Source organism: Planococcus citri, chromosome 3 (assembly GCF_950023065.1).
Source record: "Planococcus citri chromosome 3, ihPlaCitr1.1, whole genome shotgun sequence".
Classification (NCBI taxonomy): Eukaryota; Metazoa; Arthropoda; class Insecta; order Hemiptera; family Pseudococcidae; genus Planococcus; species Planococcus citri.
Genome location: NC_088679.1, coordinates 22,139,781 through 22,159,534, shown reverse-complemented (window position 1 = coordinate 22,159,534; position 19,754 = coordinate 22,139,781). Strand labels below are relative to the sequence as shown.

Genomic DNA, 19,754 nt, shown 5'->3' with positions numbered 1-19,754 from the left:
TTCGATGATTAAAATTTTATAGGTACAATGTACGAGTACATTACGTATTGTTATGTTTTCTTTTTTTCAGAATTTTGGTTGATGAAAAAAATTTTCTAGGGTGATTAGTATACATTTAAAAGAAAAAAAATGGGAAAAATTGTTACCTCTTTCCCCTAGTCCTTCAAAATAGAATTAAGTAATATCCGAAAAAATTGTCTTGATTTTTATTTTGAAATTGAACTTTGAAAGTTTATGTTGATTTTCTCCTTCTTTCGAATTATGATTTTTTTTCTATGGTGAGGTAGAATTGAAAGAAGGCCACCAACAAAAATTTCACCCTCCCCCCCCTCCCTCCATTAAAAATATAAAATGTCATGTTTTTCCATATTTTAAATCAAACTTTAAAATTTCTCATTCATTTTCTCTTTATTTTAAACATTTTTTGATTTTAAAAAAAAAAACACGTAAAATTTGAAAATTTTTAATTAAAAAACGATTCTCCAAGTTTGAATATGAGAGAAAATGTATGTAACCACTGTCTGTATTCTGTTTTCCCGTGTTTTTCTCTTTAATAATGCATCTTGGGCCAAAGAAAGACCTGAAAAAAGTTGTGCTTTTTTTTGTAAACTTTCAATTTTTTTAAATACGTAGGTATTTGATTGAAAGTTACACAAGAATACTCAATCAGTCAAACAGAATTTCAGGTCTTTGCCTTCATTTCACCAATTTTGGGGAATTTTCAGAAATCAAACTTGAATTGAAGATCAAAAAAGAAAAGAAATTTTATTCAATTGAATTAGACGCTGATACCTACACTGAAATTATTATCTGATCATATTAAACGATATTCCAGACACTCAATTGCAATACTTTTGAAAAAAAAATCAGAAAAATTAGGGGAAATTATAAAAATGTACCCGATCTTCAATATGGATTCCCAACTGTTTCCAAAATTACCTTCTTATCTCACGTCAGACTCAGTGCACCTTAAAGTAACCTTACTTTTGCATAATTAGCACAATATTTTCCCACACAAGTGAATATCCAAAAACAAGAAATCACGATCGATCGTTACGAAACTTTTCTGTTTTATTTTTACAGCACTACACCATTGAAAAAATACAGAAAGAAGCACGTTACTTTGACATTACCAGAAGGCAAAACTGTCACCAGTATCAAACACTTCTACTTATGGTGCGACGAATTCGCGGTAAGAAATTTCTCTATAAAATATACCTATAAGCACTAATGTTTGCCTAATTTGAAAAAATAACGGCACAATTTTAACCCAGGGTAAGAAAAAAATTTGACGAAGGAGGAGTAAAGGGAAGAAACGAGGAACTAAGATCACAACAATAGCTATATAGCTGAGGGAGTAATGAAAATGTGTGCTTATAACATCGCAAGTTAAATAATTTCGAAAGTATTACAGAACTTTCGATTCAACAATAATTAGGTATAATATGCATCGATCAGTAGGAGCGAAATGAACGTAGGTTGTAGGTACGTACAATTCACGAATTGTTACTCAATTTCAATTCAGCTTATGGATCGCATGCAGTTCTCGATACACTTATATGTATGTAGTACCTATGGCGTGTGTAGTGTATTATTTCTTTGTAGATACAAGGTTTAGGCCTCAATCTGGCGTGTAAAAACTCTTACATAATGATAAAAATGCAAATATACTGCATGCATTTGCGAAGCTATGTTAGAATGATTTTGCTTTATGGTCGCCAGTGGGAGAAATTTCATACAAGTGTGCGTTCAATTTAATCGGAAAATTTATTCATAAATTGGTAGGTAGTTAATTTGTTCTAATCGAGTGAAAAAATCGCTCGAATACCTGCTTAATAATTTTTTCTATTTAGCAGAGTAGATTGTTCAATGGGTTGAAAATACCCTCGTAAAAGACTCAAATATTGTGGTTTAATAACCTAATTGGGTCGAAAGTGCATAAGTAGTCTCCTATCTTTATCGTTGTAAAATGAATTTCGTAACATGTGTTTCAGGTGAACTTCGCCGATGTAAAAATACCGAAAAATTTGGACTTCCCGAAACCGCAAAAAATCGGTAAATTGGAAGGAATACACGGTGTGTCATCCGATAATGTATTAGTCGTCGATGCTCAAACTTTACTCATACCTTCATTCTCTTACGACGGCGAAGCTCCGGGTAAGTGTGCAAAGAAAGTACCATTTATATCTCTCTAAAGACCGACAATTTGACCGCAGAAGAAAAATGCCATTATTGAATATTTAAATATAAGAATCATTCGAGCATCCTAGTAGATTGACTTATGAATGAGAATTTTTTTTTCAAACAGAGATAAATCACTTTCGAGTGAAATAAATAAACGTTTAAATAGGTGTCGATGATTTGGCATCTTGGTTCGTAAATACACATGTTGGTAATTTTTTTTCACTCGAATGACACTTGTTAACCTACATGATGAGAAATTGTTTTAGTTATACGAGGTGATTTTTACACAGTGTAATCGAATTAGAAAGCGAATTATTATGGGAGTGGTGGTCGTAAAATCAAATCGATGCTGCTATCTTTCAAATCGAAATAGTAACCGAGTACTTAATTTGTTTTGATTTCCGATAGATGCGAAATTCTGGGTTGGCAGCGGTAATAAACCATCGCCGCAGGGTGTCAAAGTTCCCGATGAAAATGGTAAAGAAGAACCGCTCAGGAAATACGTTAAAAAGACCATCGTGCTTACCCTGCCTGGTGATTTGACTGTGTTTGAAATTGGACATTTTGGAGTATGGTGTGAAGCATTCACTGTCGATTTTGGACATCTTCTAATTCCCAAGAATTTGAACGTGCCACCTTCGTTGAAAATGTTGGGTGTTTCGCCTCAGGTAAGATTTTACGTGTTTTAATTTAGACGACAGTACCTATCTATCTAGTTACGATAAACAAAAGGTGGTATTATCCAAACATCGATTTACCAGTAGGTATTTTATATATCTATGGATTTGAAAGTGATTTTTCAATAAACCTGTTATAGGGAACGACGGCCGCTTATCAATTATAAGAATTTAAAACGGATATTATTCATGTACATAAATAAAAATAGTTCCAGTAAGTTTAAAACAAATCACAATGAACCAAGCTTTTCTATATGTTCCTCTTTCTTGTTAGTGGTTTTTGCGGTGTTGCCAGATCGATTTACCAATACCATTATTTTTACTTCTGAATACTTACGTATTCATTAGTTCATTATATTTAAAATGGTCCTGAATTATTGTTTGAATATTCTTATCAGCTCATCCAAATAATACATTTGCTGAAAGTATTTCAATGGCACCATTTTGAGTTCATTAAAAATTATTATTTGACATCTGATTCTTATCACAAAGATGTTCATATTCGATTATTGGCAACGCTGCGAACCGTAACATTGCTTTCGCGCATGCGCAATTATTCATTCCTTCCATTTTCCACGTTTCTAATGCAATTGAAAAACCGATTCGAATATCATTTGCTAATATTCATTCGAAAGAACTAGGAGACTTGATTGGGCAAAAAATGCTACTTTTGTGAAACATTTCTACAGCTTTCCTTTTTATTTTTCAAGTGGTTTGGAATTAGATAATCCTTCATCACGGTGCAATTTACATTAATTTTCCTAACTTTATACTAACACCGACTAACAAGCATTTTAAAAATCTATCCATTAACTCTTTTAATTACCTAATTTGAAAATAGTAATTTTCAGCAGTTAAACACTGTAGAGGCAAGTAAGTTGACCAAAAAAACGACATAAAAATTTCAAGAAAACGTAAAAGTTCTTTTTTCGAGTCGCTTATTTGTCTTTGGGCTGTCTTCTGATTCTGATGCTATAGGCTTGCGATATTAACAGTAGGCCTGCGGAATTTCTCATAACACGGCACGCAAACGCAAAAAAATTTCCAAAAAAGCAAAAGCTGTCAAATTAACATTAATTTTTTTGAATTGTTGCAGAAAATGACGAGCTCAATTATGTCGCAATTCGATTCGGAGCCACAATTATACCGCCTCTACAGTGAACTGTCTGAATTCGAAGAAAATCCTGCAACGATTAACGAGCTATTCGATAATAGTCGTTTAGAATCGATATTAGTGAATAACTTAATCGATAGTTTTAGTAATAATAATAATGGAGATGGTGATTTGGATAAAAATAGTAGTATTAATAAAAGGAGTAATGCTGTAGCGTTAAATAATACCGCTAGATTAGTCTCCGATAAGTATCCCGCATCTAATGTATCTCGGCTCGAAACAGACGAGGAGACCACCGAGGCAAAAGATGAAGGTAGTACGGATACTCCCGCGTATGGACCCATGGAAGGTGTGCAAATTATTAAAGCTATAGGTACGATTTATGAAGCAGGATCTGGAACTGACTGGGTTATCCCTGATAGTAAAGATGACGAAGGTAGTGTGATCCTTAGTACAGGTAGCCTTATCGATTTTACTGGTCAAAATGGCACTACTACATATCCTGCCAATTCTGAATTGAATAGCAACGATACTCCTCAATACCTACCACCTGCAGAAACCAATGGTAAACTTGAGCAATTGAATGATGACGATAATAAATCAGATAAGGTTAATGGTAAGTGGACAACGTGGCTTGAAAGAAAACCCAGCAATGGGAATGGAAATGCTAATAGTGAATCAGTGTCTAATGGTAATGGAGGTAGTAGGGGTAATGGACACAGTCGCCATGAGAAACTAAAAAATGGTAAAGGATCAAGCAGAGGTGAGAGTAGGTTCACAAGTACCAGTAATGATGACAATGAAGACAGTTGGAGCAATGGTAATGGTGGAAGTTGGGGTGAAAGATTAACAAGCAGCAATGGAAATAACGAAGGAAGTAAGAGTAGTAGTAAAAATAGGCATAATAACAGTGAAAGATTAACTAGCAGCAGTAGTAATGGGAGAACTAGGGGTCATCATAATCATAACCATAATCATAATCATGATAATGGTCATAGTGAGAGATTGACTAATGGTAACAGCAATGGAGGTAGTTGGGGAAATGGAAATGGTCAAAGTGAGAAGTCAACGAATGGTAACAACAATGGAGGTAGTTGGGGAAATGGAAATGGTCAAAGTGAAAAGTCCACTAATGGAAATGGAAATGTTTACAGTGCCAAAGTGACTAATGGTAATGGTGGTAATTGGGGCAACAGCAATGGAAATGGTCAAGGTGGAAGTGCTAGAAATGAAAAACCAAAAAGTGGTGGAATAAGTTGGGTGAGCAACAGTCTAGGTAGTTGGAATGGTGCTGGAAACAACCAGAATGAAAAGTTGAATAGCAATGGCAATAATTGGAATAGTGGTAATGGAGCTGGTCACAATCATAAGCATACTAATGGAAATGCAGGTAGCAATAGCCAGAGGCAAACCAATGGCAATGGTCATTCATACACCGAGAGGCCACGTAATGGTAATGGAAATGGTGCTCCTGAAAGACAAACCAATGGCAAAGGTTATAGTTATCCTGATAACTCTAAAAATGGGAATGGAAATGGAGGAGGTGGAAATGGAGGAGCAAGTAGTAATGGTAATGGAAATGGAAATGGAGGAGGTGGGAATGGTAATGGAAATGGAGGAGCAAATGGCAATGGTAAAGGAAATGGTAATGGAAATGGAAATGGTGGAGCAAGTGGCAATGGTAAAGGAAATGGTAATGGAAATGGAAATGGAGGAGGAAATGGAAATGGCAAAGGCAATGGAAATGGTTCTTCCAATAAACCATCCAATGGTAACGGGCATTCAGGCTACCCTGACAGACAACCAGCTGCAGGAAATAGTAACAGTTCTCCTGAAAAGCCAGCTAATGGGAATGGACAAGGTTACCCTGCAAGAGCACCCAACGGGAATGGGAATGGTTCACCTGAGAGACAGACCAACAATGGCAAGCACAGTAATTCTGACAAACAAACCAACGGCAATGGTGGTAGTCACCCTGAAAGGCTTACTAATAGTAACGGCTCTAGCCGTAGCCACGTTAGCGGTGGAAACAAAGTAGAAAGACAAGTACCCAATCTACCTCCTACAGCCATTGCAAACCCTATCCCTGAAAGCACAACTTCTGCCTCCAATCAAATAAAAACCATTTCTGGTGGAACAGTTCCCCAAAATCAAAACACAATTCGTAATTTATTATTCAGTAATCCTAGCAGCGTTCAAATTGAAACCAAAAGCACCGATGGTGTAGGTCCTGGCATCTCAGACATATTTTTGCAAAGTAACTTCATTGGTAGTTCATCCAACATAGTATCCAGTGTTTCAGTTCCCTTTCGTAATGATGATGACGATGTTAACAGTACTCAGCAACCTGTGCATATGAATACTGTAGATACTGAGATTATTCCTTCTAATCAAATCGTCTTTCCTGCTGCCAACGATGAAGATGCCCCACTTGTGTCTTATAGTCTGCATTCTGATACAGAACAAAACGTGAATACTGATTCGGAGACTATCTTACCTCCTTCTAGTGCCATATATTCGTATAACGCCGAGTAAACTGGAATGGGCTACTAAAATCACCGAATATATGGATACTTTTGGTTACCATATTGAAAATTGGATAGGTCCTTTTTTTTTTAGCTTGTACTACCAATGTAATATAATGTGATATTTAAAATGTGATATATTTGCGCACCATTATATGGAAAATTACCTACTTTATACTTAATAGATATGGAATACAGTTGTGTTTTTATAGCCTACCTTCGGTTTTAGTATTATTATGTATTAAGTTATTAGATAGGTATTATTATTATTTTTGATATTGCTGATATTGTAAAATACCTATACTAATATAAATGGTTGATTTTTGAAAAACGACGTATCTCTGATCTCTGATCTGTATTAGATATATTCTACGCAGCATGAGTTGATTGGTAGGTAAGTATGACGAAGGGATGTACGAGTACGAGTATTACGACACGATGTGGTACTATAATTTGTAATGCCAACGATAAAGAATCGCAATCTAAATTACTTTTTTGTTTCGAGATGAAAAATCTGAAATCAAAGCTGACATAATTTATTCGTTTTTAATGAGCCAATTACCGCAGATTTATGCTCTTTCTGCAGTGTATACACTGGTTATCCGGTAATTTGATTACTTACCAAATTAAACTTTTTTTTTTCAATCGTCTCTGCTGCATGAACTGGCGCCGTTGATTAACTCGCAAATAATGCGGTTAATGAATTTCCATTTAGAATGTAATTTATTAAATTCAGACTACATTGATAAATAAAAAAGGAAAACGAAATAGAAATGGCGTACTATTTGTGTTTCGTTCGAATGAATTTATTCTTGCTGAAAGTGAATTTCATGCGAAGGGTTACCAAAATGGGACAAGATGGAGTTTATTTTTCTTAAACATAGATTTTCATTCTTTTTCCATCACGTTTCTTGAAAAAGTAAGCAAAAAATACAAAGAACGTTGTTATAAAATTTTTCAATATTTTGACTGAAACACTTTTTGGGGAATGGGGAAGGTTATAGAGCACATAAATCACCCCCTTCAAACCAAATTTTTCGATGAAATGAATTCTCAGTAGGAAACGAGTTGTACCCTTTTGAAGTGTTTTATCTGGTCCCAAAAGATTGCCTACTCACCCCTGTTTTCAAGAAAATAGTTTCGAGATTTAAAATGAATAATTAAAAATTGAAAATTCAAGTTCAGCTTTCAGGGTGAAGGCTCAAGTTTTCATGATGAATGTATTGGCTCCCTTAAAGGGACACGAGGGCCCTCATGCTTCCGATTTTGAACAAAATTCTAAAAAAAAAATCGAGTAGCTGTACTAATTTGAAGACACTGAATTTGAATATTGGCAGTGATTTCTTCGATCTGACCACAGAAAATTTTCCATCAATGCCTTCAAGCATGGTTAACCAAACAACTAAAATATCCACGTAACCCATTCTTTGTTGGGTTTTCGAAGGCACCAAGATCCTCTTATTTTCGAATATATTCCCCCACACCCCCCCCCCCCCCCCACCTCGAAGTGGAGAACTCCGATTGCCGTTTTTTGAATGATCAATTTCCTGAATCTGTTTCCCACGAATCCAATTAAGCATCCCAAATGCACAAAATAGGTCAAGAAATCCTCATCAAAACTGTCTAGAAAAATTTGTTCGTTCTCAGAATTATCAAAATGTCTGCTCTTTGTTGTAAAGATCGCTTAGAAGTCTTATTTTTTTTTACCAAAGTTGCAGAAAAACCTTTTTTGTTTGGTTAAAATTCCAGAAATTCTTGTTTTTCTTGTCGCCAAAAATCTGATTTTTTTGTTAAAATTTCCAACAAAAAAAATTAGGTTGTTATTAAAACATTACACTTTTTTCCAAAATCTTAAAAAATTTTACTTTTTTGCAAAAACTGTAAAAAAAGCCCTTGTTTTGTCGAGATTGCCAAAAAGTGTTTCCTAAAAAAATCTTGTTTTTTTTAATTGCAGAATCCTCTTTTTTGGTCGAAATTTCCAGGAAAGTGTTGCTTTTTTGTTGCCAATAAGTCATGATTTTTTTCTACAATTTCAAGAAATCCCACTTTTTTGAAAAAAAACTGTTGACAAAACCATGTTTTTTTCAAAATTGCAAAACCTCCTTTTTTTGGTCGAAATTTCCGGAAAGTTTTGCTTTTTTTGTCGCCAAAAAATCATACCTAGGTACTTTTTTTCTAAAATTTCAAAAAATCCCACTTTTTGAAAAAGCTGCTGAAAAAACCATGTTTTTTTCAAAATTGCAAAACAGTTTGTTTTTCTATAAAAATTTCCAAGAAGTCTTATTTTTTTTAAATTGCAGAAAACCTACTTTTTTGGTCGAAATTTCAAGAAATGTTTCGTTTTTTTTTTGTTGCCAAGAAATCATGTTTTTTTCTAAAATTTCAAGAAATTATACGTTTTTGAAAAAATTGTTGACAAAACCATGTTTTTTTCAAAATTGCCAAAAAGTTTGTTTCTCTAAAAAAAATTGCCAAAAAGCCTCGTTTGTTTTTCAAAATTGCAGAAAACATATTTTTTGTGAAAATTTTTAGAAAGTCTTGCTTTGTTGTCTCCAAAAAATCTAATAAATGCCTTACCTTTTTGCAAAAAGTTCTAAAAATCTTACTTTTTTATAAAATTTGTGAAAATGGCTCATTTTTTGTCAAAATTTTCATAAAAGGTTTTTTTTAATGGCAAAATTGCCAGAAAATCGGGTTTTTTGCCAAAACATCAAAAATACCTGTTTTTTTCCTTGTCATCAGTTTGCTTAAAAATCTTACATTGTAATTGCCAAAATTGGAAAAAATTGCTTCTTTATCAAAACTGCAGTGAAAATTCGTTTTTTGTCAAACTTACCCATCAAAAAGTTTGTTTCGTTACCCACTAAAATCAAGATATATTTACATGTACCTACTTCTAGATTTAACCTCTCAGTGTCTTCTCAGCCTATTTGGGGATGGATAAAAAACCACATGAAAATAACATGAAATCTCTTGAGTAGAAGCAGAAAATAATACCAAATAAGTAACAATTTGTGCCGACGAGAAATTTTGTACCACACTCGATTGAAATAATTTTCAACGTAATTTCAAGATTTTCAATTTCTTCATAGGCTTAATTAACCACTTCAGCTCTTATAAATTCATAAAGCTTAAAATTGAATGCATCAGGCAACCCATCTCTACGAATATGCGATCCGAACAATACACCTTATAAAATATATCGACAAGTCAGCCTGCGAAATTGAAACCGTAAACTTTGAACACCACTATTCGGTGCGTGATAGGCCACGTTATTAGCATTTTTTTCGAACGAAAGTTGAGCTTAACTTGTCACATATCCGTTTGTGGATCTGTGCGTTACTTTCATCTTTTATTAAGTAGCGCAGTGACGTGAATATGCAATCTGGGGTACATGCGAAACCTTTTTATCAAAATAGAGAGTGGTTCGTTGTTTGCATTGTGAATAGTAAAATTAATCGTCGAATGGCGAGAGTAGCTATATAGCTATATACCAGAAGAACGAGGGATTGTTTTAAAAAAATACCCACGACGAGGTTATTTTTTATACGTGTAAAGTGTTGATTTCGATGAGCCGTGACGTCATTATAAAAATCCTCTTTACCGGGGTAAAAGTACCGGTATATAGGTAGGAGTGATTTTGAAACCCGCCGAAAAAATTGACACCGGTGAAAATTAATTAAAGTAGGGTTATCGTCGGATAATGTTTCGAGCAGTAGGTATACCTAATTGCAAATTCGAGTAGAAGAATTAGGTAGGTACGCATCTGTGATGAGGTTAATTGTAGTAGACAAGTTCGAGACAGTTGTAACCATACCTATATGCTGTAATTAGCTGGCAAAGATAGCGAACTGTTGAATGGCGACTGAATAATTTAAAAGCACGAATTTTTTAGTCGAATTGTATCCTCGTGTGCTTATACATAATATCCTTTTGTGTTGAAAACTTACTGGAATTTTTACCAAGTTAACGATGCTGAGATGGAATTTGTTTGAATCTAGAATATGTTAAGTAGTACATTTTGATGTATTCGAGTTTTTTTTCCACAGTCTAAATTGAATTGCGAAATTCTCTACGACGATTTGGCTTTTGAAGTACGATGGGCTGTGGCCGGAGACAGTATCGTGATTCAGCTGGTAGCGAAATTAGGTAAATTGACGCCCCCTCTTTTAGGCCTTCGTATTACCTACTTCACGTACGACGTGTTCATTGATTACCTACACTCGAGTATACTTATATCGAATTGTATTTTTGTATAGAAAAAGGAGAATACATGTCGTTCGGTGTATCTGGCCAGATCGACAGGAATACAATGATCGGTGGAGACGTCGTCGTTGCTTGGATCGATCACGAAACTCTGAACGGATACGCGTACGATTACTACCTAGACGCGAAATCACAATGTGCCGGTACTCGTGGAAGTTGTCCAGATATTAAGCTCAGAGTACGTGATAATAAAACTCGAAGACGATTTTTAGATACATTTGATCATCACCATGATCGACATACGAGTCATTTCTTTTTCGTCTTTTTTTTTTTCTTGTGTAGGCAAGCACGGAGAGTATAAGATTACTGAACGCTGCGTTGGTGAATGGATACTCTATTGTGACGTACCAGAGACCATTACGAGCGCACGATGAATTTGATTTACCTATTTATACAAACGGTAGTCAGGCGATTATTTGGGCTATTGGGCCATTAAATTCGTTACAAGAGGTTTCTTATCATAGTATCACGTCCAAAGGTAAGTTGAAAATGCTTAATCGCTACATGATTTATGACCACTTAATGGATTAAGACACCTATATGTATTGGTGGACGAGTCTGCAGATGGAGGTGCTTAAGTGTTGTGTTTGTTGTAGCTACTACGTTAATCGATTTTGGAAGGCCGCCTCAGTGGAATTGTCCTATACCCGAATCGGATGCTGCTATTGCTGATTCAGAGACCAACGAGAGGTACAATGAACCGACATATACGACTAGTGAACAGTATCAGGTTCATACTGAGACCAGTGTGAGAACTAGGGTAAGTGGGTTGAGATACCTGCATGTACTCTGTGGATTGAATTATGCTTGTAAAATGCTTAACTAGACGAAGGTAAAGGTATTCAGAGATCGAAGGAGAAATGAAGCAGCCTAGTAGGTGAATTGAATGCCCAAGGTTTTAGTTTTAAACATCACATTGATATTTGAAAAGCAAAGTAGACAGTGGCGTAGCCAAGGGGGGCGAAGGAGACCATGCCCCCCTTGCGAGGGAAAATTTGAAAGAAAACATACAAAAATGGACGTTTTTTTGTTATTTGGACCCATTTTTTCTAAAAATTTTCGTTCTCGCTTCGCTCGAGCAGTAATTTTGCCTTCATTTTCATAAAATCACCACACATCACGATAAGTTTCCAGAAAATTACCCCTCATTTCGATTTTTCATGCCTAAAAATCTGGTTTTGCCCCCTCCTTGAGAAAATCCTGGCTACGCCACTGAAAGTAAAGGTAATGAAAGTAAAAAACTAGGTATCTTCAACAAGAAAAAAAAATTCAAAAATAAAAGTAGGTACCTACAAAAAAGATGTTGAAGCTAGTTGCTTAAATCTTCCTCTCTCTTCCTCATTTTCTCTTTCATAACTTCTCCTCCATACTTTTCAATCAATTAGATATTATAATCTACCTATCTAAATCTTTTTTTTTCATCTTTTTCTCTTTTCGTACCCTTCAAGTTGTCTAAGATCTAGGTATTTTTTTTTTTTTTTTTTTTTTGGAACTATAGAACACCCTACTTGAGTGCATATACGTATCTATAGGAAGAAATACCTAGGATTTAGATAAAATATCTTTTTTGATGAAAAATCGTCAAATCAAATCAGTAGACCTGTAATTTGACGAATTCTTGAAGTTGAACTTTTTTTGAGGATAAATTTTGATGAAATATTGTACTATTTTTGTATCTTTTTGGAAAATTTTTGACTTTGTACCTCCCCCTTTGAAGTCCATTTTGGGAAGTTAGGATCAAATCGTTCTCAAAAATGAATTGTGTGTCCAAATATACATACCTACAAGAAGATTTAATTTTTGGTTTTGAATCTCCGCTGTGGATATCGTTTTGGGGCTTATGATCAAATGATTTTCAAGATCTACACCATTGAAAATGCAAATTTTCAATTCACACCAATATTGCACTTTTTTTGGAAAATTTTCATTTTTGTACCTCTCCAGCTTTGGAGCCCATTTTCGGGTTTGGGATTGAATGGTCTTCAAAAATTGATTCCACGCCATTGAAAACTCAAATCTTGATATCAATAACATACTTTTTCAAAAATTTTTAAAAATTTTGGTTTTGTACCTCCCCTTTTGGAGCCCATTTTGGATTGTCTTCAAAAATGAATTCTGAACCCATAAATTTGAGATTTTGATACCCATATATATTTTTTTTGATAACTTTTGGTTTTGTACTTTTGTATACCTCCCCTTCTGGAGCCCATTGGTTGAGGTTGAGCAAACTCTTTTTGAAAATGAATCAACTTTTCAGTCAATTCAGCTAATTTTGAAAACTTTGAAGAGAGTCGAAACAGGCCAACTCAACTCTTTCAATACTCGTTTTCAAAAAATAAAGGAAGTTTGATACTTTTTCAATTCTTTGGGAACTCATTTGCATAATTTTTGCGTTTCGTACAAGTTTCAATGCACCAAAAAAATAATCGAATTAGAAATAAATTCAAATTTTCACGCCAGGGAGAAGTTCAAAGTACCAAAAGAAATTTAATGCCCCAAAATAATAGCATTTCATTCTTTTTTTTTCACAACTTCGAAAGCTCACAAAAAAAATTCATAATATTATTAACTACGACAAAATTTGAATGAAATAGGATAAAATGTCGCGGAGGCTTTTGGTTTTAAAACAAAATTTCAAATTTTTTGGAATTTCTGTCAAGTTAAAGTTACAGCATCAAAATTTCCCAGCAGAAAAAATGTTCATTCCAAAAGACCACCTTAAAATTGTTTGGAAAATACAACTAAGTACATAATTATAAAAATTTAAATTTTAGATTATTTTTATCCATCTTAGGTAATTATTTATTTTTGGATTATGATTTTGAAAATTTGGTAAATTTCGGTAATTTTTAAACTGAAATGGGATTCTTATGTCTCATTTTTTCCTTTTAAATTCTAAATGACATTGAACAATTTTTTTTTCAATTTTTGCGTTTTTTCTCTCGACACAAATTTTTATGTTATCCAAAATGTAAATTTTTTCAATTCAGCAACATTGACATTTCGATATGCAAAAAGAGTTGAAAGGATTTGAAAGGAGTTGAAGAAAAATTGACGAAAACCTTAAAAAAAGACTAGATTCAATGACTTTTTCAACTCATTTTTGAAAAAAAATCAACCTCGAGTTGTCTCTGAGCAGCAGTTTAAAAAAAACTCTGCATAATTCTGTATGAAAATAATGCTTTTTTATCCATTTTGGAGAGAAAATTTGTTGACTTTTTATAAATTCTTCAAAATTTTCAATTTTTTTCTGAATTTGTTTGTTTTTTTTGTCACAAATATTTTTGAAAATTTCAGTATTTTAATCAAGAAAAATTCCTCTTTTCACCAGATTTGATGAGATTATTGTTCTTTTAATTTTTTCAATCCTCAGATTTGACCAATTCCATAATTTAATTTGAAAAATAAAAAATTTAGAGATGATCTTTCAAAAAAAAAAAATTCTTCAACAAATTGTTCGTTAGTTTCAAAAAATTTCAAGTTCAGATTTTTCGAGCTTTTTTACTGCTTTTATTGTTAACATTGGAAAAATATTTTGGTGGCCCCAAAGTTTCAGTTGCAAGTTCAAATTATTTCGAAGGTTTTTTTCATAGGTACGTTTATATACCATAAATTGATTGTTTTAAAATATTATTTTTCTTTGTTCTGACAACATTTTTCATTCTTTTTGTGCCCGGGTAATTCTTCAATTTTCACCAAATTGGTATCAAAATCATTTAGGCTATTTTGTTTTTCGTATGTTTTTGATTCTGTCTCAAAATTTGTAGAATTGATCTTGCTGCAAAATTTTGCCAAAGTTATGAAACGAAGTGGTGATTTTTTTTTAAATGGGTACCTAATCATTTAGGTCTATTAATTTCAAAAGGGAAAAGCCGCCCAAAAAATTGTAAAAATCGAATTGTTTGTGGAGAAAGGAGGATAAATGGGATTTATTTTCTTCCTTAGGTATAAAATTCTGAAATTCAGCAAAATGAATCAAAACCTACCTAAAACTAACTGAACAACTGGAAATAGTGAAATCTGTGTTCAAAAATGAGATATAATTAATATGCTCGTTCGAAAAATCCATCTTTCATTCACTTTCTAACGAACTGGTTTATGCAACACTCGATAATTCAATTGCCCATACTTAGGGATTTCAATTTTGAATTTTTGAAGAATTTGTTTTGAGAAATTATTACGGACTTTATAAAACAAAAATGATTTGTAATTTTGATTTTTGATTTTTTTGCTGGAAAAATCTTTTTAAACAAAATTAGGTAGGTAACTAATTTTCATGAACATTGAACCATTTTGTTAGGATTTTTCACAATTTTCAAAAAAAAATCAAGTTTTTGAAATTATTGGAATCACAATTTTCATGATGTACGTAATGATGATATTGAATCGAGTAGGCAACGTTATCTACTGTTCTTGCTTTAATGTTCGAGAAATTGCCTATCTACTAATATCAGGAACTAGATCAAGATCTACAGGTATCTTTCAATAATTCAACTTGAATCGTTCTGACAGGTAACCGAACACCAGAAAAAAGAACCAGAAACGCCCAAGACAACGGTAGCCAAAAAAGTAGAAGCTACTCCAGCTCCAGTAAAACGTGAAAAACCTTGGGATATTCCACCAATCCAATGTAACGAACCTGACGACGGAGTTTACTACGCTCAAATGGGACCAACTGGTGGAAAACGAGGATACTCGGCTATTACCGGTAGGCAGCTCTTTCTTACATTATCGTTACAACTTTGGTAATCACTGCGGATAAAATAAAAGGTTGATTAATGCATATTCGGCTGCGTCGTTTTTTTTTTTTTAGGACACGTCGGTTGGGGAATTTCGTGGTACATAAATGGACTTTTGATACCGGAAATCAACGTGGTACGAGGTCGTACTTATACTTTCGTAGTGGAAGGAGGCTTAGATCCTGAAATTCCGGCTAAATATCATCCATTTTACATAACCGATGATCCTGTCGGTGGATTTGTGTACAAAACACCCGAAGAAAAAGAGGTGAGGTTCTAGGTACCTACTTACTTTTTCAAATGAATGATGAAATTTACAATGATATTTATACGAATTGCTCGTAGAAAATCCAAATATTTGCCGGAGTTACCCAGAACAAAGATGGAGAATATGTGCCAACTGGTATTGGACGTCTGTGTAACTGGACTCCAGATCCTGATCAGCCTTCTGCTGACGAGTTTGCTTCGTTTGGTGCTTATCAGAGAACTCTTAGTTTGGTTTGTGATCACGGTGAACCAGGAGTCATTCAATGGACTCCGGATGAAAATACACCGGATACTGTTTATTATCAGGTAATCCTCGTTCACTATTACTGTACCTTCTGATTACATCACTTCATCTACATAATAACTCACGAACAATTTCTCTATTTCACAGTGTTTCTCTCATCGTTACCTCGGCTGGAAGATAAATGTTCTCGACACCTGCGACAAAGATGAAGCCGCTAGCGAACAAGTCACTACTCGAATTCGATCTGATAGCGAAGACGATCACGATGAACTCATCTCGAATCCCAGCATCCAAGTTATCACTCGAGTGAAACCAGCCAACGCTAGTTTATTCAACAGCCTTGCCGATTTGAAACAAGAAGGTAAACATAACGTCGTCTTGGAGTCGGGCCAGTTCAAAGATGGTCTAAAGGGTGAATATGCTCAAAGTGAAAGATTCATTTTACAAGATCCGTACATGCCTCCGCCTCCTTATCAGAAAAATTTCGATTACCAATCGATGCAAAGCACTGAACCGATGCGAGAAACGAAACCGGTCACAGAAAAGATCGATCACAGAGAGTACCCGAAGGCTCAAGATTTACCTATCAAAGGATATCATCAAGATTACCCGATAAAAAATTATCCTCAGAATTATCCTCAAAATTATCCTCAACATTATCCTCAAGATGTACCAATCAAGAACTATCCTCAAGACGGACCTATTAAAAATTACCCTCAAGAAGCTCTGAAAAATTATCCTCAAGGGTACCCTCAGGATATACCTTTGAAAACCTACCCTCAAGACATACCTATAAAAGGGTACAATCCTTATTATATAAATACAACCACACCTCAGGTATCTTACATACCGACGAATATGTTGAAATACCCAAAAACCCACTTCAAGGAACCATACGCATTGCCGAATAACAACGTAAAAATACCATTCCACGCTGATTCCCCTTACAAGTACCAAATTCCACCAGCTATGCATATCCACGTCATCAAACACGCTGGAGAACCCACCGATGACCAGGTTCCAGCGATGAGTAAACCATACCCGATGGGAAGACCTTATCGACACTCGGTAGTGATAAAGAAACCCTTACACAAGGTCAAACCACCACCTTACTCTCACGTTAGAGTGAACAAAATCCCTAAGCAGCAAACCGGAGAACAACAAGTAGCCAGTTCGAATTCAGTCAAGAGTGTTCTTCCTCCTTCGATACGAAACGTTGTCTCTAAAATCCCTCCTTCGGCCAACGTACCTCTCCAAGCCCACGTTTACACCCCAACTACCCCACCGAGAAAACTCCACACTCCTCATCACGTTTCTACTCGTAAGAAAGAAGAACCCATAGTTCAAGCGCCGGTTAAACAGTACTTGAATAAACCAGAAGAGCATCCGGATAACCATAAGTATCCTTCTCCACCTACTCAAGGTGGATTTAATCCTAGCTCTATCGTAATCGAAAGCGGTTTTAAACCGATTATACCCAGTATCGATAATCAAAACGTAGCCCAAGACAGGATGTCCGAAGGTGAGGAAGATTACATAGAACAAGATCCCCCTGCCAAAGATCTAAATGCCACTGAATCTGCAGTGAACGAGACGATCAGCGAAGACCATTCGAAAAACCCCTTCGAAGGTAAAGAACCCGAACTATTCGAACCTATTTTCATACCTTCTCCTTTAATAAATGAACATCATAGAAAAAAGAAACCACACGATCAACCAATGAAGGTAAAACTACACAAACCTGGTCAGTCAAATATCGTTTACATTTGGCCCAACGAAGAAGAAGAAGATGAAGAAGATCTTCCCAGAGTACCTATTAAACAAACGCCTTATTATAATTATTACGCCGTTGATACGGTTTCATCTCCGATTTATAACAATAAACCCTACGATAGTAAAAACGATGCTATTCAAGGTAACGACAATTTGGTGGAAAATATCGCCTATCAGATACCAAAGCAATCCTCAACCTCGCATACTTATAAGGTAACCGAATTCTACGACAATATGCATCCTGAAATATCGGAGATTAATAACTCGACCGAGAAAGCGATCCCAGAAGAGGATAAAAGCATACCATCGAATCATAAAATTAAATACATTCCAGTAAGTTATGATTTAAATAAGGATTCGCAGGATGATAAATTCGTCATCAATATTCCTGAAAATCAGTCGACAGAATCTACTAATTCTACCAAGAGTTGAAGAGGTAGTCATCGATTCCAGAATGGTTGTGTAACATAGCATTTAATTTTTTTGTACTCGATAAGTTGCGATAACTTTTCTTAGATTTTAAATTGTACAGAAATTAATTTCTTTTTCGTACTCGAGTAAGTGTAATTTATAACTTATTTATTTTTATACTTTTATTTAAGGCTGATCACTGCCTCGTGTTAATTTTTATTAAAAGTTTTTTTCAGCTTTGTGTAATCGAGTTTTGGTGTTATTCTGGTTTTAATGGTAGGTATCTCAGTTCCTGACTTCTTGGTGTATGCAATTCTTTCATCGCCACGAAAGAAGATATCCTAAATGACAGAAATTTTTTGGATCTGAATAAGAACAATTGAAATAAGAGAATCCAAAAATACACCCTCAGTCCTTTATCTAGAAAGCTGAAATTTGGAATGTGCTACATATAATCATGTCCCGCCGAATCAATTGAAAATGGTTTTCAGCCGTTTTGAGCAATTCTGCATTTCTGCAACGCTTCCAGCAGATTTTTGAGAATCGAAATATCCACTAAATTTTACCCAATGAAGATGGAATTGGAAAGCTGAAATTCACACTATGACTACCCCCCCCCATTGCTACCTGCTGAGTTGGCTGATGGTGTAATTTTGTTCTGTTCGGTTCTGTTCAAAAGCACTTCGTTATCTTATTTGTTCTGTTCTGTTTTGTTCCGTTCCACTAGCCCTGCTAGGTACTTTGATGGGTCGCAAGGTCAATGTTGAATATAATTCTGCAACTGTTATTTCAACTCGTAATGTAAAGGGCTCAATTATCAACTGGGTACTTCAGGGTTTTTGGTCAAAAAGAGCTCCCACTATTTGAATTTTCTCAGTAGGTTTTTTTTCAAAAATGAAAAAAAAAGTGTTACAAAATTTGATCACTAGTTATCTTGTTTTTTTTTTGTTTTTTTTTTTTTTTGTTTTTTTTTTTTTTTGTTTTTTTTGCTGAATGTTAAGTAATTTTTATTATGTTTTTGGAATAACCGCTTCAACACGTCCTGATAACGGCTCAGATGAACTTATTTTTAAGGAATTATCACACGAAAACGAAATTGAAATTGATTAGGAATCCAAATCACTAATTCTATGGTTATAATATAGAGTGAAATCTAGCATTATTAGGTATAGAAGGTATTATTATAATTTTTGCCTAAGGTGGTTAAGATAATTTTCATTCCCTAGAGAGTGAGATTTACCAACCCATTCAGGGCTGTTAAATTACCGTAATTTATTTGCTGGTAAAATACGGCGGTAAAATACGGTATTTTACGGTATTTATGGTATTTTACTAATTTGCGGCCGGATATGAAGAGTTATTTGTAGTTTGACTTCGAAGTTCTGAACTTCTAACCTGCCTCTGAAGTAAATTTTCATCTGTTTTAGGTGTTATTAGAGATTATCTATAGGAAATTTTTCATGGACATTTTTTGGAAATTTATGGGGAAAATTTTTGGTAACTTTCAAATTATAAATTTCCATGGAAATTTGGAAATTTATGAAGGAAATATGG

General features: G+C 34.5%; 1 protein-coding gene across 2 annotated transcripts in view; it reads left to right on the top strand.

The window, feature by feature from the left end:
* Skeletor (DM13 and DOMON_DOH domain-containing protein skeletor) overlaps positions 1-18,446 on the top strand; it is a 69,397-nt gene extending 50,951 nt beyond the window's left edge. The window contains exons 4-14 of one of the 2 annotated variants that reach the window (XM_065357943.1): positions 1,084-1,192; positions 1,995-2,157; positions 2,593-2,852; positions 10,550-10,649; positions 10,760-10,944; positions 11,049-11,244; positions 11,363-11,526; positions 15,279-15,474; positions 15,580-15,773; positions 15,851-16,078; positions 16,164-18,446. In XM_065357943.1, the coding sequence (XP_065214015.1) occupies positions 1,084-1,192; positions 1,995-2,157; positions 2,593-2,852; positions 10,550-10,649; positions 10,760-10,944; positions 11,049-11,244; positions 11,363-11,526; positions 15,279-15,474; positions 15,580-15,773; positions 15,851-16,078; positions 16,164-18,221 (3,853 nt within the window). In that variant the 3' untranslated portion in view covers positions 18,222-18,446. Of the gene's footprint in view, positions 1-1,083; positions 1,193-1,994; positions 2,158-2,592; positions 2,853-3,957; positions 6,832-10,549; positions 10,650-10,759; positions 10,945-11,048; positions 11,245-11,362; positions 11,527-15,278; positions 15,475-15,579; positions 15,774-15,850; positions 16,079-16,163 lie in introns of those variants that run through there. The other variant, XM_065357944.1, reaches the window with a different exon arrangement.
* Positions 18,447-19,754: the final 1,308 nt, after the last annotated feature.